General features: G+C 43.8%; 1 protein-coding gene across 6 annotated transcripts in view; it reads right to left on the minus strand.

Annotated features, from left to right (window-relative positions):
- The window catches only part of LOC120718212 (microtubule-associated protein 4), a 117,742-nt gene that overhangs the window by 44,317 nt on the left and 56,000 nt on the right, over positions 1-17,425 (minus strand). For 5 of the 6 annotated variants that reach the window (XM_040006642.1, XM_040006643.1, XM_040006646.1 and 2 more), the window contains 3 exons: positions 17,218-17,305; positions 14,831-15,018; positions 5,536-7,008 (listed from right to left, as the gene is read on the minus strand). In XM_040006642.1, coding sequence (XP_039862576.1) covers positions 5,536-7,008; positions 14,831-15,018; positions 17,218-17,305 — 1,749 coding nt within the window. The remainder of the gene's footprint in view (positions 1-5,535; positions 7,009-14,830; positions 15,019-17,217; positions 17,306-17,425) is intronic. The other variant, XM_040006644.1, reaches the window with a different exon arrangement.

Consider the following 17,425-nt stretch of genomic DNA (forward strand, 5'->3'; position numbering starts at 1 on the left):
TCCTAACACTTCCCCCAAAACCGTCAAAAGACATTAGCTCACCCTGGTCCGTAGGGCCATACTCTGCGAATGTCCCTTCTGGGTTACCATCTAACAGCCTGCGCTCTAATGAAACAGAGCTAAACAACAGTGAAAAGCACTATGTGGTAAAAATAGACTGCTGATACAGTACAGTTACGCCTGCCCGTCTGCCTTTTGAGGATTAGTGTTGTCTTTAAATAGCTTGATGAGTCATTTGTGTACTGTACATGTCTATGCTGGGAGACAGAGCCACAGCAGTGGTATGTTTGTGCTCTTTATCCCAGAAGGCACCTGTGTTTTGAGTCTGTCTGAGAGAGTATGGGTGGGAGAGGAGGGAAGGTGTTGTTGTGATGTGGCCTGAATGTCCCTCCTAGTTATTTTGGCCTGCTTCGACTTTTTCTAGGTAAGCTTGGAGGTGGTGGAGAAATAAAATTGAAAAGAGGAATCTGAAACTAGGTCCTAAGCTTTGGCTCCTCTTACATCGCCGAGAAACTGAAGTGGCCCCTTTCAGAAGGTTATACGAGCCCAGAATGTCTTTTTGACTCTTGGAAAGCTGGCTATACTTGGCTAACCGGGTTTATGTGAGTTAGTGGCACAGCTAGTCAATACATTAAATTCTTAAAAGATATAAAAATAATTTTAACAGAAATACACTGAGGTTACAGTACACCGTACCCCGGTACCTCCTCTTCCTCTGCCTTCTTATTCTTTTCCTGTTTCTGTCCCTGCTCTGCTCTTGTATGTCCTCTTGATTTCATCCAAAATCAGGTTCTTATCCGACTCCACATGCTCTACTCTGTAATCCTACAACATCTTTCTCCTCGTTCTTTATTGTGCTCCACATGCCTTCGTATCTTTTTTATAAGACTTAAATACCACTCTTGGTGACAAAGATCCACCCCTGGAAACACACAAAGGATCTCATTACAAAAAGAGGGAAGACATAGCCAGCTGCACTCAATCTTTGCCTTTGTGTGCACACTGGTAACAACACATCCATAGCGTTGGTTAGTTAGTTCACTTTGTTAAAGACATACAAGGGTCCATAGCAAGAGAACATTTACACAAAGGCACAGATTTAAAAACAAACTGGTTTTCAGAGGTCAAGACAAAACGTAAAATAGTCCTTTCAAAGGCCTTGAACAAAATAATAGATGGGCCGATAGTTATCCCTGCTGCTTATTTGGTCAGCTTTGTCTTTTATGTTGGGTGCTAACATAGCTGATAGAATTGAGCAAATTCCAGATGTTCAGCAGATGTCTGATCCATCCCACGTGGCCTTTTGTCTTTAATGTTCTATTTGCGTCATAAATTTCTTCTGAAGAAACTGTAACATCTTCCTTATTATCAGTTTCACCCTGTCCAAAGCTGGGACGCCGGCACAGTCATACAGATCACAGAGATGTTTCTGCCACATTCGAGTCATTTCCTCCGAACCACTAACACCATCAATATTAGCTGGTGGATGTTGTAACATCACTCATTCTTTTGATTACTTTCTAGAAATCATTGACAAACTTGTTCACCATTGTTTGCCAGGGATTGAGATCTCACAGTGTCTTCATTCCTTTTAAAACATATACTTAAATTATCATTTGTGCTTTTCTCATATTTAAACAGAGGAACATATTTATGCCTCCCTGACTCCGCCCTAGCTTTAAAGACCTTCTGGCCTCAGCATGAAGCTCTCATTCCAACCTGGTTCAGCACATTTCAGTCTTACACAAGTAAGGACTCCACAATATTTTCATATAAAGAACAAAACTCAGCCCCATGTTGGGGTTTATACAGCTGACATCATTACATGCACCAGGATGTAGCTCAACCTTACCCAGCCAGTCTACTTTTCCATGCAATAAGCTGGAAGGGCAACATTGCCTAAATTTAGAGATGACGGCACATGCTCAGTAAAAACTGATATACTCATAGACTCTACAGAGTCATGGCCTCAGCTGTGCAGGTACAGTGATGTTGTGTGCCATGCCTCACTGCTATGGGTGTAGCTATTATCAGGCAAAAGCACTTTACTAGAGCTACTGTTTGATACATCCACATTCATATCACCCACAGTAAAAACACATATAGAGGCACTGGCCTGAATAAAAGACATGACAACCTGTTACGATAGTCAACCTCATTCTGGGGACACTCGTGAGGAAACTCTCACTGGACTGGGCTGCTGCGTTTAGCGGTTTCTGGGGCTTACTTTTTCCTTTCCTCACAGCCAAGCTCCTCGCAGGGAACAAAGGTTGGGCATGCCAGCCCTGTTCCTCTGGCTGAGGAGGTGGTGCTATAGGCTCCTGTACATCTTCCTCCTCATGAAACTCCTTCAGCTCTCTGGATTTTACCAGGCAATGTGTGAAGCTCCTTGACTGCCGTAATCCGACGAGCCATAGCGACCACTGCCGGCTCCAAGTCTTCGCTAATGCTTCGCTGTGCTTCTAAGGCCTCATGCATGCTCCAGACTCAACCACCACTACATACTGCTGAGTAAATCGGAGGCATCCATGTTGCCAAATCCAGGAGGTAACAACTTGAACAATTTCATCCAAGAAGTGCAACACAAATTGGAATACTTTCTCCACACTCATTAAGCCCTTTAAGGCAGTCCTTAATGTTGTTTGTGTCCTGTTGGGAACCCTGGTGTTTGACAGTGTACTGGAGTTGTGCACACCTCAAACAAACAGCCACACGGACTCTTCAGTCCAATGAGATGCAACATTTTTCATGGGTTATAACACGATTTCATCTTGTGATTTTGATTACAATAAAGTACAAAAACTCATCACCCGCTCTCACCTTCCAATCGGCTGTTTTTGGAAATAAAAAGCTGACTTTATTCATGTATGTGCAATAACTCGAGCACGCACGCCACACCCACAGCCGTATCTACCAATGCATGCACAGGGACTCATGCAAGCTTAATCTGATGCTGGACATCTAATGCTGTTACTTGTCTTACATTTCAGCAGTGCATGCTGGTTACAAGCTTTCAAAACAACAACACAAATATATGGATATCTAGCATCGGGAATACCAAGCAAATATCACACACAGACACAACTAATGAAACGAAACACAAACAGAACGCATTAAGCACTCACAATGTTTCAATGTGTGTGTGGTGTGTGTGTGTGTGTGTGTGTGTGGTGGGAAGGCATTGATCAAAGCAGCTTAATAGCTAGGTTCAACACTGTACTGTTCCTGTTGCGAGCTGAAGGCTACTTCAGTCCTCATTACAGCCTCCGACAGGAGGCAGAGACAGGAAAGGAAGGACAAGGAAATGAATCCTCTGCAACTCTGAATCTCCATAAATCACAGCAGCACACAAAGAACACTTTAGCTCGTCTCAGAAAGCAGAAACCTGCACACACAAACACAGAGCCACATGCACTTATGCCTAAATTTAGATATACACTTTAATGGGAGACAAACACACATGGAGGCTGCATGCACACACCCACACACAAAAGCAGCAGCGTCAGTGCATTTTATTTCAACTCCTCATCTGGCTGCTGTAAAAACAAGCCTGCCCCAGTGGGCTGGAAACTCTTTCCCTATTAAAGTTACACTTTTTCTAAAATCCAGGTACGTTAAAACAAGTCACTTCCTGGCTGCCACAAGCAGGACTAATCCCCAGGCAACTCAAGTCACATGTTACTGAGTGACACTGCTACAAATACAGTATTTTATTAAAAATGTGAACTTGACAGAAAACTGGCCAAAAGCTTTGATCTGTTGAGTTTCAGAGCTCAAACTAATCTATACCCGGCCTTCTGCCTAAAAACATGCAGATCATGCTGCAAGGTAGCAGCAGTCCAGATCTTGAAAGGGGGCAAATTTACACGAACCAAGGGTTTCTATTTTTATGACCTATTCGCAGAACTTTTTGACCATATGCTTGAAGCTCAGTGCCAACTATGTCCTAAATATCTGCGGGACACCACAGCTTCTAATGCTGCCCACTAATTATCGCCATATATCTGCACCCTCATCGCATTTTTTCCTGCCCCAAGGCTTTTGACCATAGATAAAGGTTGGCAATAAGAGGATGGAGTAACCCCCGCTTTTGCACCTTGCACATCCTGACCTAATGATGCCAAGAGGACAGTGCATAAGCTGCCAAAACACTCTCCATTTTAACAGCCTAATTAGCAAACTCCAAGAACAAGCCTGACTTCAAGCTGAGAATGAGAAGGTGGTTTTTATTTAACTGCAGCACACTGGTGACACCTCAATTATGGTTGAAGCAACAGCCGTTAACGAATCTGATGCACCCAAATGTGTGCTTCAACAACACTGCACAAAACAACAACAGAGAGACAAAACCACAGGAGGACTTAGAACAGGACTTACCTATGATGGAGAACCCGCCGAGGCAACAATCATCACAGAACATGGAAAATAAAATCAACAAAATTAACAATTACAGTTTGGCCTTTTGGAACCGTTATACTTCAAGGAGACGGGGTAAGAATTGTTATTGCGTAACACCTTTAGTGAAAAAACAGGACACCTGCTTTTATTTTCCAACAAAGACAGGCAGCTACAGTAGTGAGGAAAACAGAGTTAACTGGATGCAGGAAAAAGAAGACAGCGTGACACCATAACCCCTGGATGCAAAGGAAAGGGATAATGATCACAGGGTTAACAGAGACCTGGACAGAAGAGAAAATTACAGGTTTCGTTTTGATTTGGTGAAGATACCTACTGGTGCTGCTAGGAAGGAAGACTGTGAATGGTTAGTAGTGTCACACCTGTCAACAGCAACACTGTTAGTCATGAGAACATCTCAGCAGTGCATCATTGGGAACAGGATACTACAGATAAAAGGGATGTTTCAGTTTCTTTTAAGTAGTTCTGTATAAGGTGCTGATTCGTACTCAGTGTATTATATTCAGCTTCCTCCCAGTTAGGAGATGCAAGGCGTATACGTACTGTAGGTGTTTAAAACATCAAAGATGAGGCCCCGCTAAATGAGCAACTCTGTCTTCTGCAAGGTAACAGTGCTGTCTTTGTCAAAGTACTTATAGCTGTTAAGATAGAGGTGATGGCTTCAGGAAACTTGTGTCTGGTAGTAGTGTTGAGTCCTGAAAATACTCTAAATATAGCTTACAGTTACACTGACCGTTTGGCTTCGAGTACTGATTAATACCTTATACGATCCCACTGCAATGAAACCCAAACATCCCTTTAGAGTCAAGGCAATCCACAGCCCTGTTGGTCAACACTTCAATCCATGCGTTAGTCACTCAAAAACAGCCAGCAAGCCTCAGCCAAGTCTTTAGACAAATGTATCCATGCAAGAAAACAGAACGAATGGGTGTAATGATTGACATAACCCCTGATGAATATAATACACCCAAGCAATCAGTTCTGCTCAAGATATATCGGACGTCAGTTTCAAATATGGGAAGTACCCAAGCTGGATTGCAACATGCATGGCAACCATTTGTCTACATGTTTTAGTTACTTTATGTATTTCTACGTTGTCCAGGGGTGACTACAACCAACCTTCAACGAGAGGAACATCTTGATTGGCCACAGCTGGTTCTTCCATGGGATCAGCAAAGCTGGGAAAGAAGGGCTTAGCTGCAGGATTAAGACCAGATCCTGGAACTGCCAGAGGGGGTACCGATGGAGGGGAAGAGGGGCTGGTGACAGGCGATGCCATTGGAGAGAACCTTTTAGCTTCTGGGGAGGTTGGACTCTTAACAGAGGATGAAGAAGATGAAGAGCGTGGTTTCTTGGATTGTTTTGGGGATGATTTGCCTTCTTTGAGCTCTCTGGCTTGGAATTCCTGTGCCGTAGTTTTTGGGGAACGGAGAGGTGCTGGGCTTGGGGTGTCGAAGTTTAGGCCTAAGGGTAAAGGATGACCTAGCACACCCATGTCAGCAAAATTAAATAAATCGCTGTTGCTGCTCATATTTGAGCTGTTCAGAACCCATGAAGCATCAGACGGCGAGAGAGGTGGTGCTGAGGCTAACACCTCACCTTCAGGGGAACAATTTGGGCTTGGCTGGGTGGCAGGGCTGAAGGCTGAGGTGTCTGCCTCAGGCGTGGCTTGCTCACAACATTCCTGGAGAGAACTGCTGTTGTCAAACATGCCGCTGTCTACCAGATTACCAACTGCTGCTTCATTCTCTGGAGAAAAAGGTGGCGAAATAGCCTCTTTGCTGTTGCCCAGACTTGCATTTTCGGTTTCCATCAAGAGATCAAATGGGTCACAACATGGAGGGGCCACAGGGAAGGAACCGAGTGATTTGCCGTTGGTGGTAGAGGGCATAGTAAACGGAGCTGCTGTGGCTTTCAGCTCACTGTTCAGGACCAGTGGGCTAATGGGAGCAGCTCCTGGGGAGAAAAGATCCTGAGACAGAGGGGAAGATACCAAGCCTTCATCTGGGTAGACCTCCTTTTTCCAGGGGCTCTGGCTTGAATCTTCATCTGCCAAGTAGGCCTCAAGGTTGTCCAGAGTTGAACTCCCAAGATCCATCATGTCCTCCTCTGTAATGTTAGAGGTCACAGCAGATGAAGGAACAAATGGTTCTGCCACTCCCCACTCCTCTGGAAGCTTCTTCCTGCTCTTCCCCTTCTTCCCTCGGCCTCCACTCTTCCCAAGTTGCTCCTCCCAACCACCCTCTGCTTTATCCCTCCTTGGGCCAATCCTATGATAGAACTCCTCTGTTGGTCGGGTGCTTTCTCCCAGTGCTTGCATCTCAGGGTGGCCCTTGCTCTCCAGTTGTTCGTAGGATCCCTCATCTTTCTGTCGTCTTTTCTTCTTCTTCTTTTGTTTTCGGTCTGATCCATCCCTGTCCCTTTCGTCGCCTCCAGCATAGGCAGCGCTCTCACGGCTGGGCCAACTGTCAGGTGGGTCCTCAGGGCTGGCTGCAAGATGGCTGGCATGTCGAGCAATCACTGTGGTGACACTTGGAGTAAAAGGGAGGTCTGTCGACAGGCAGCCAGCCTGGTCTGGCCAGCCTAAGGCACCTTGTTGTGGGTGAAGAGGGCATAGTTTAAGGTAGGTAAAGATAGATATGTGCATATTAACGTTTTTTCCCTTAGTCTAAAACAAACAATACAGAGAAAGCCCAAAAAGTTGATTCAGGGTTGGTTTGAATCGGGAGTCAAGGAGGCCATTTACGTGAAAAAGCAAAGACCATCTCTGAATCGAGGAGTATGAGGTATTCATGGCCATTGATCAGTGGTCTTTGATCAATGGTTGTTGATCAATGGTCATGACAATTTTCATACTAATGATCACGAAGCTGACCTCACAGCCCATTGTTCATTCAGTGGTGCTAGTTTGTACTGTTCATAAATGTAGTGGAAATCTGGATTCAGCTGAAGAAGAAGTGAACTGGATGAAATGTTTCTCCCACGGAAAACGTCCAGATGAACAGAATCAACTTTTTGGGATTTCCTTACCTGGATGATTGAGCATGCACCAAAACGGACAGAGAAATATCACACAGAGGCAAATAAATCACAAGAAGACTGGGATACTGATTACACAAACAGCGTAACATTTTAGAGCCTCATTTCTGTTGCCCTTTAGTGAAGAAAGAGTGTGCACGTTCTCATATTCTTTAAGAGGCTCTACTTACTTACTTACAGTGGTCATATTGGCAATATTATGTTTCAAATAATAAGCTCAGCTTATTTGGAAGTAATCAAAAAATAAAAAGGTTTCAGACTAGTCCAAATGCTCAGTTTCACACAGTTGTTTCTTTATAATGTCAGTGATTGGAAATAGTCTTTATATGGTCAGGTCAGACACACATATCAGCACACAGGCTCCGCCCAGCAGCTGGTTAAAGTTTGTGCTTGTGAGGGGCAGCCAACCAGAATAAAGTTGGATTTAAAGGAGAGGAGGGGAATTAAACAGTCAAACTTGTTTCAGACAATGGTTGAAATGTGGAGCTGCACAGAGGCCTAGTGAAGGATTAATGAAGAGTCTAAGAATCAGCTACAAATGGAAATAATACAACTTTAACACAGAGCGGATAAAGTAATCCAAACCAAGCCGTGATAGTCTGAAGATTTCTTCTAATGTAATACTGACTGAGGATATGGATAGTGACAATTAAACATACACACACACACACACACTTAAACATACACACACACTAGGGCTGCCACGATTTGTCGACTAGTCACGATTACGTCGACTATCAAAATCGTCGACGACTGATTTAATAGTCGACGTGTCGTTTGAAGCTTTGTAAGATCGCAAAAGACGCAGAAGTAGCAGGATTTAAGAGTGTAATAACGGACTGAAACAGAAGATGGCAGCACTGCATGTACAAGGATGCCAGCTGCCGTTAAACCCCGAAGAAGAAGAAGCAGCTGTGTCCCAGAATTCATAGCGCGGCCCAGCTTAGTTTCCAACAATGGCGGTAGCTAGTTAGTTTTAATATTACTCTTATTATTCTTTCTGGGTCACAAAATAAACGTTTAACATATTTTCAGGCGAGAATGTAGCTGTGTAAACCTCAAATATCGGCTCAGTTTATCAGGACACCACATATTTTCAAAAGCGCTTCGACGTTTTCGGAGACGTCTGTTACCCACTAGCTCGATAGCTAGCCGGGGGCAAGGTCACTAGCGCCGTGAGAACACCGGACTCCCGGCAAATTGTTTTCAAACCCACCGCCGTCTTTCGCGACTCAGGTTAAATATATATGAGTCACTTAGATAAATTAAAAATGTTGTTGTTTGGCTTTTTTTTTTTTTTTTTTTTTTTTTAGTATTTTATTTGTTCCTGAGTAAATCGGTTTGGCTGAGATTAAAGTTATAGTTTTTACACAGCTGAATAAACGTAAAGCAGACAGCTGATTATCAGAAGTGTGAGATGCTGGAGAATATACTCCGGTGTCCTGTTATATTTTAGATAGCAAGGAGTTTATTAAACTTTACCGAAACAATCTGCAAATTTCATTAAAATTGAATAAACTATCATCTTGTCTTTATTTTTAGTTAGCACCTTAAAAGCTTAAAGCTGTAAGCTAATGATAGTTATATAAGAGCAGATGCTGCTGGTGCAATAAGCTGTAGTTTTACGTCCAGTGGATGATGATCTGATTAGTCGACTAATCGCATAAATAATCGGTGACTAGTCGACTATCAAAATAATCGTTTGTGGCAGCCCTAACACACACACACTTAAACATACACACACACACACACTTATATGCAATATATGAGCAACTTAAAGGATGGAGACAATAGGCTAATTTTGGGCGACTGACTCAGAGCAGCCTTGAGGACTAGTACAGTGTGTACACTCACAATTAAGCTAGTAGCAAACGACATAGCTTTGTGCAGGCACATGAGAATGTGTGCATGTAAGTATGTAGTACCTAGAGTGAAGTGCCCAACATGCACACAATGATAGACACAGAAAGACGTGGAAAAAATATCAAGAAGAATGCTTAATGGTCCCACAGAAAGGAGGTCAAACACAGGTCACTTTACTGTAACTAAAGCAGACTCCATTAGTTTTGTGCCACAGTTTAACATTGCTTCAGTAATAGAGGGCATTTATAATGGATGGCAGTAGTCAACCTGATTTCAGTCTAGAAGGGAGACGGTAAAGATAGGATGGCGAATGCAAGATACAGGAGTGCTAACAAGAGCAGCGGGGACATCGTCCGCTGAGAGGAGGGGTGGCCCAGTTTGTTTCTAGATCTCAGGTATATACATAAAGGTACACAGCTGAAGAAGAACAGCTAAAGTGGAGCAGCTGTCAGGACCCACACAGTACAGTACAGCAGCTCTCTGGAGGACCATTTTTCATATTAACAAACACATGACACAACTGTGCTCTGTATGTATCAGGGGAAGCAGAAACACATCAAATGAAAGTACTGCAGTGTTTGTGCTGCAAAGGCTCGTTATTCTGGATGTTTTCTAAAGGACTACAGATGGAGTTTGTTACTGTGATTGTCATGTAAAGTTGTCACAGTGGGATAATGTTAGAAAAACTGTAAATGTTCCTGACCTGCAGTACCAACATGCACATATCAGCCACAACATTTAAAACACTTATATGTGAAGCGAACAACATTGCTTATCTCAGTGTAAACTTCCAGGGCTGAAACGCCAAACGCGGAACTGCCAGAAACTACAATTTGTCCAACGGCCAGTTTAGGCTGGCTCCAAAATGCTCATGATGTCAGACTTCAGCTATGAAATGAGCATGATTGGTACAAAAGTGGCAGCCGTGACTCAAACAGCTCATCGAGTAATTAAAAGGTCAGTGGTTTGATCCCCACCTCCTCCAGGACGCATGTCCACATGTCTTTTGACAAGATGCTGAACTAAACGACCCTGATGCATCCGTCAGGGTCGTGTGTGTGTGTGTGTGCAATAGTTTGCAAGAACTTCAAGTCAAAGAGTCAAAATGACTGTGTGTGAATATGGCCTGTATTAAAAAGTGAAATGAAATCTCAGAGTATAAAATATGAAGTGAAACTGGCTTCAAAGGGGTTACGAATCAACAAGCATACAGTAAGATTTACAAATATAATGTGACTGCGATCCTCACGCAAGATTTTACAAATGTGTACCTCCAAACCCGAATAAATAGCACGCACCACTTCTTAAGTTTGGCTTCACACATTGGAAAACGTTCTTGTTCAAAACAAACCTACCACTTACAAAAGAAATACAGTGGATGCAAAAGTATTCGGCCCCCTTGAACTTTCCCACATTTTGTCACATTACAGCCACAAACATGAATCAGTTTTATTGGAATTCCACCTGAAAGACCAACACAAAGTGGTGCACACGTGAGAAGTGGAACGAAAATCATACATGATTCCAAACATTTTTTACAAATAAATAACTGCAAAGTGGGGTGTATGTAATTATTCAGCCCCTTTGGTCTGAGTGCAGTCAGTTGCACATAGACGTTGCCTGATGAGTGCTAATGACTAAATAGAGTGCACCTGTGTGTGATCTAATGTCAGTACAAATACAGCTGCTCTGTGACGGCCTCAGAGGTTGTCTAAGAGAATATTGGGAGCAACAACACCATGAAGTCCAAAGAACACACCAGACAGGTCAGGGATAAAGTTATTGAGAAATTTAAAGCAGGCTTAGGCTACACAAAGATTTCCCAAGCCTTGAACATCCCACGGAGCACTGTTCAAGCCATCATTCAGAAATGGAAGGAGTATGGCACAACTGTAAACCTACCAAGACAAGGCCGTCCACCTAAACTCACAGGCTCAACAAGGAGAGCACTGATCAGAAATGCAGCCAAGAGGCCCATGGTGACTCTGGACGAGCTGCAGAGATCTACAGCTCAGGTGGGGAATCTGTCCATAGGACAACTATTAGTGGTGCACTGCACAAAGTTGGCCTTTATGGAAGAGTGGCAAGAAGAAAGCATTGTTAACAGGAAACCATAAGAAGTCCCGTTTGCAGTTTGCCACAAGCCATGTGGGGGACACAGCAAACATGTGGAAGAAGCTGCTCTGGTCAGATGAGACCAAAATGCAAAACGCTGCACATCACTCTGAACACACCATCCCCACTGTCAGATATGGTGGTGGCAGCATCATGCTCTGGGGGGGCTTCTCTTCAGCAGGGACAGGGAAGCTGGTCAGAGTTGATGGGAAGATGGATGGAGCCAAATACAGGGCAGTCTTGGAAGAAAACCTCTTGGAGTCTGCAAAAGACTTGAGACTGGGGCGGAGGTTCACCTTCCAGCAGGACAACGACCCTAAACATAAAGCCAGGGCAACGATGGGATGGTTTAAAACAAAACGTATCCATGTGTTAGACTGGCCCAATCAAAGTCCAGATCTAAATCCAATCCAGAATCTGTGGCAAGATCTGAAAACTGCTGTTCACAAACGCTGCCCATCTAATCTGACTGAGCTGGAGCTGTTTTGCAAAGAAGAATTTCAGTCTGTAGATGTGCAAAGCTGGTAGAGACAGACCCTAAAAGACTGGCAGCTGTAATTGCAGCAAAAGCTGGTTCTACAAAGTATTGACTCAGGGGGCTGAATAATTACACACACCCCACTTTGCAGTTATTTATTTGTAAAACATGTTTGGAATCATGTGTGATTTTCGTTCCACTTCTCACGTGTACACCACTTTGTGTTGGTCTTTCAGGTGGAATTCCAATAAAATTGATTCATGTTTGTGGCTGTAATGTGACAAAATGTGGGAAAGTTCAAGGGGGCCGAATACTTTTGCAAGCCATGTAGACACAGATCACGTGGCATGCCCACATGGAGCTTTAAGACAAATTTCATGCTGCCAGATTCAAATCCCACCGGGAAACTGGGACATCTGGGCTTCCACTGTATTCGTGTATGTTTTTTTTATTCTATCGTTTGTTTGTTTTGTTTTCAAAGTGGTTATCATACAGTTTATGGATGCAGATCAACAGAAAGGTTTGCTAATTTTAGCTGACACCCTACCGCTCCATCCAAATAAGGGACTCTAAAAAACTTTCAAATGGACTGATGCGTCATTATCTCACAGCAGTTTCATGTTGCAGATCCTGGCTTTCATTTAGCTGTTACTCTGAGGATTTCTAGAACTCTCTAAGATGTCATACCCAGTTTCTTCTGTACTTTCTAATATATCTTCATTTTGTCAATAATGGCAGCTGCAAAGTCAGAAGTATTATCTTACAAAAGTATTTAACATACAGTTTCTTAGCCTTTTTGGATATTTTGTATTTTAATGATGACTCAGGATATCTCTGGAGTACAAATGTCTACTGGGCCAGAATGATTATTATTATTAGATTAGTATTTGTACATTGTTACATCTGCTCAGTGCAGTTTGTTGTTGCACTGTGGGCTGTCAGTTGGTGTCATGGCAGTCAGACGAAGGTTCAAGCATGTGCAGTCTGGATCTTGAAGAGGGAGGGGGCTAGGGTTTGCTGCAAAGTTGAGTCACTCTGTGTTCCCGAGTGTTTCACAGGCAGACATAAAACACACACACACTTCAATGGACAGCTGTAGAAAAGCAGCTGGACTTTATCTTGAAGACTTTTCACCTCCAATAAGAGAAGCTTCTTCGGTTCTAAGACCAAATGGTGGAGAGGCCCAGGTACTTAAGCCCTAGTGAGAGAGTCGTCCCTGACAAGGGGAGGTGCACTGTTGGTCTAAACTCCCATGGCAAGTTGGTCCTGGGTGAGGGACGAGACAAAGAGCCATTCAGAAAACCCCTACAAGCAGAACATCAAGGGACCAGTTCACCTTACTGGGATAGGGTTACCGGGGCCCCGCCCTGGAGCCAGGACCGGAGAGGGTGCCTGAGGGTGAGTGTCTGGTGGGGCGAGTGTTTGGAGAAAGAAACTGTAGTTTGAAGACAGTATGTGTGTGGCTGGATACTCTGAGATCAAGCCTCAGTATCAGAAGACTGCAGACACACATCGTTGGGGTTCAACTAGATTTAAAGGTTCAGCCTATAAATCTACATGGAGCTGAGACAGCAAAGAAACGACACTGCATTATGCTTCTCCTGCCCAACGTAAGACTTTTCCTTACTAGGAATTTTGCTGATCCTTCAGGATTTTTACCCACGCTTAGTGTTTGTATCCTGCTCCTGCTATTTGAGACTGTTTGGGAATTTACAGTTAGATCCATAAAGTTTTGGACAATGACATTTTTTGTAGCTTTGTGTCTGGATTCAACACAGTGAACTTTAAAACAATCTGACTGCAGACGTCTAGCTTTAATTCAAGGGGCTGAACGCAAACGTTTCAGGAATGACAGACATTCTTAAACATAGCCAACCACTTCTGGAGGCTCTGTGTGTACAGTACATCACATTTGTTTTCACTCCTGTAGCTTTTCCTGACATACACAAACCTTCAATTTTGGGGTCTGAGAAGAACAAGCCCTGTTAGCTGATCTAAAAGGGCGTCTAATGGGTGCATGAGTCTGTAGACTGATTAACAGCTGACCACCTGCACTTACAGGTGCCTCGGCTGCTGTGACGCTTTTGTGCATTTTAGCACAGCGCTGTCAAGCGACACAAGCCACAGCAAGACAACAAGTAAGACTCTGCTTCTCTAGGATGGCACGCACACAGAACTGGAGAGCAGCAGAGTCTGCGATCGGCCGGTCCAAAGTCGTAAAGAGTGGACAGTGAAGGACACAGACAGCTGAGCGTGTCTTTGTGCAACACAGAGATCACTGACCTGCACACTGACCTCCTTTCTGCAGCTACACCAACATGTACAGCACGAGTGACGAGCAAGCATAACAGGAAACGCTGCTTCCAAACTGAGCAGTTATTGTGGTGCAGGGATTGGAAGATGATACACACACACCTACATTATGAGGACATGCTCTTAGACACAAAAGGTTCAATAGTTCACTGATTTGGTCAGTTCATTTCCAAATTGTGTTTTTGTCCACATCATTCAAGTATGTGTGTTTCAAAAATAATTTCAGGTGAGAGTGCGAAGGTTGCCTTTGCTACAAGCTGTTTATGAGTATTCAAACCAAACCACGTGATCTTTAAAACATTTTCCATCTTTAAAATTAAAACTCAAAGTCAATCAAATACACGGTTTCAGCCGCAACACACATGCAACAATACTCTTAATCTGTTCTCACTTCAAGTTTTCACTTAATTTAAGGGAAAACAAGAAAAATCGACACAGTTTGAGCGAATTTTAAATGCACAGGAAATTCAAAGGTGCTGATCCGTAGACAAGCTATTTGGAGAAGCTGAAACTAAAGTTACCTTGTGCTTTAGTTTAGATTAAAAAACCAAAACTGGTGTTGAAGAAAAACACTGTGGCGTGTGAGTTCACATGCATGAGTCTTACCTGCTGATACATCCAAAGGGCTGCGAGGAGCTTGTGGTTCGGGCAGCATGGGGCTGTGCTCCTTAGGGGCGACTGATCCTGCTGGAGGTGTGAGAATCTGAGGATCTGCAATACTTGGAGGCTTTTCTGCTTGAAGGGGTGCAGCTCCCACCTCCACGTTCATCCCAATCCCTCCAGGCTGGGAGAAAGCCTGAGGAACAAGAAAGCAGACAAACAGGTAAACCTTCTCTTTGCACCGACAGCATTACTCACTATGACATGAAGAGGAAGAAACAGTAAGAAGGTCAAAGAAAACACCACATACAACCTGAATGCAGTCAACATTACAGCTCTGAATACGCTCGTAGAGGGGAGGGGCCTGAATATACACAGCATGTGTGAGAGATGAGGTCATGAACGTGGTCACGTCAATGAACGAGACTCTTCACCTGCATGAGTCCCAAACTGATGCACGTGTCAGCTGTACTTGTATAGGTCAGAGTGTGTGTGTGTGTGTGTGTGTGTGTGTGTGTGTGTGTGTGTGCGTGTGTGTGTGTGTGTGTGTGTGTGCGTGTGTGTGTGTGTGTGTGTGTGTGTGCGTGTGTGTGCGTGTGTCCAAGCCTGCAGGGTGTTTTGGTGGCCCAGAGACGACAGGTCTCATTAAGACAACAATGAGAGCTGGCTCTGCAGAGGCTGGCATGGTGAAAGGCATAACTCAGCCTTATAGCTCACACTGTGAGTGTGTGTGTCACTCTGCAAACTACCAGCAGATACCAAGCCAGTGACGGCTAAAGCTCTGCATGCAACCAACAAGGGTCACGTCCACAAATGCAATTCGTCAGCGTGGACAACTATTGGCTATTCTGGGGCAAAGTTCCTGGTTGGAAGTCGCATTTTTAATGAGGAAGGAAATTAATGAGCTGTAATCATCCACAGTGATGAAGGCTAAGGTATGTTTGCAGAAACAGAGCACAGCGATTGTTCTGGCAGGCCGGCAGCCAGGCAGAGCTTCAGCGCTGACATTATGATAATGGAAATATATATATAAATGAAAGTCGCGTGCTTGAGTCCGTTCCCTCAAAATGTTTTTGTTTTTCTTTCAGCATACAATGCTGAAATCAAATACACCAACAAAACAGGTACAAATACAAGTCTGTTCACCAGTGGTGTCCAACACTGACCAACAAAGACTCCAAACGTTGGACTTGTTAACTGTAAGTTTTACAACTTCTTCCACTGGGAAACAGCAAAAGACCAAATGCAGCTATTCAAACGTCTCTTACTGACTGCAGCAGGGTGCTGGAAATGTCAGTGCTCAGGCTGGTTGCTGCCTCAGGGACTTTGCTTTGGTAGTAATCGATTCAACTATGAAATCCAAATCATATCAAAGAGTGTTTGAGTTTAATGTGAAGCTAACCAGAGCGCTCACTGTGAGAACATGTTAGCAAAGCCAAAGAAGGAAAATCACTGAGATCCCAACGCATCCATTTTAATATGGGATCAATTTGAGTTTCTCAGGTGACTTCCTGCTTGAGTTATCGTGTCGCCCGCTCAGCCGTCAGCTGTGAAAGGCTAGAAATACAGATACTTACGATATGATGCTGTAGCTACTGTACCGCCAAAATTTTAAGAAGCCATCAACAGGATGTGAAGACAGTGACTTTAGCCCAGAACACATATTTAATAATAGCACTGTCATACATGATAATTAGTCACACAGAGTAGTGCAAAATGCAGAGGAAGCCTGGAAAGCAAAAGGAGGAACGACTTAAACTGGAGCAACACCAGAGTAAACACTGGAGTGGCCGTCCATGACCGGAGAAAGCTCCGCACAATAAATGGTCATGAGAATGAAAATGTTGATCTCAAATGTTTCTTCTGTGACGGAAAGATAAAAATGGACCTGGTTCTGAAGAATGGAGCTAACTGACAGTCTCTGCACAAGCCCCGTGTCTGCACAGAGAGGTCAGGAGTGCATGATGCTCAACTTCATGACTTCAGTGCTACTCGCTGCTCTGAGGTTAACACAATAACCCACATATGCACACAGGATACAAAGCCCTTACTTCAAATATACACAATAGATAATTACAATGTTCATATTCTGAAATATGACAATATCAAAGCTGCAGACACAACGCAGCACTTCATCATGTGTAGCAGGCTCTCCATGCATGAGCGAGCCCTGTGTTTGTAAGTAGACTCTGTAGTGACACAGACCCCATCAGACAGTGTTGCTGAGTAATGATAAGCAACATTCAATTACATATCTCACACACACACACACACACACACACACACACACACACACACACACACACACACACACACACAGTTAATATCTCAGCACTGCTGTTACAGCAGCACTCACATCTGTGATTCTGTTAGAAGGAAATATTGGGAGGATACCTGAAAACGCTCCCATCAGGTTAGCATCCATCTTTTGTGCGGGGCTGGTCTGAAAGCCCAGAGGATTAGAATAAGTTGCCACGGAGACTGGCAGCAGGGAAGGAGGGAGCAATGGAAAAGGTGAAGAGAAGAGAAGAGAAGAGAAGAGAGAGAGCAATGAGACGCAGGCAAATATATAGAAGAGAAGTCGACTGAGTGGAGGCGCCA

The sequence above is a fragment of the Simochromis diagramma genome, unplaced genomic scaffold (genome assembly GCF_900408965.1).
Source record: "Simochromis diagramma unplaced genomic scaffold, fSimDia1.1 OVJJ01000577.1, whole genome shotgun sequence".
Classification (NCBI taxonomy): Eukaryota; Metazoa; Chordata; class Actinopteri; order Cichliformes; family Cichlidae; genus Simochromis; species Simochromis diagramma.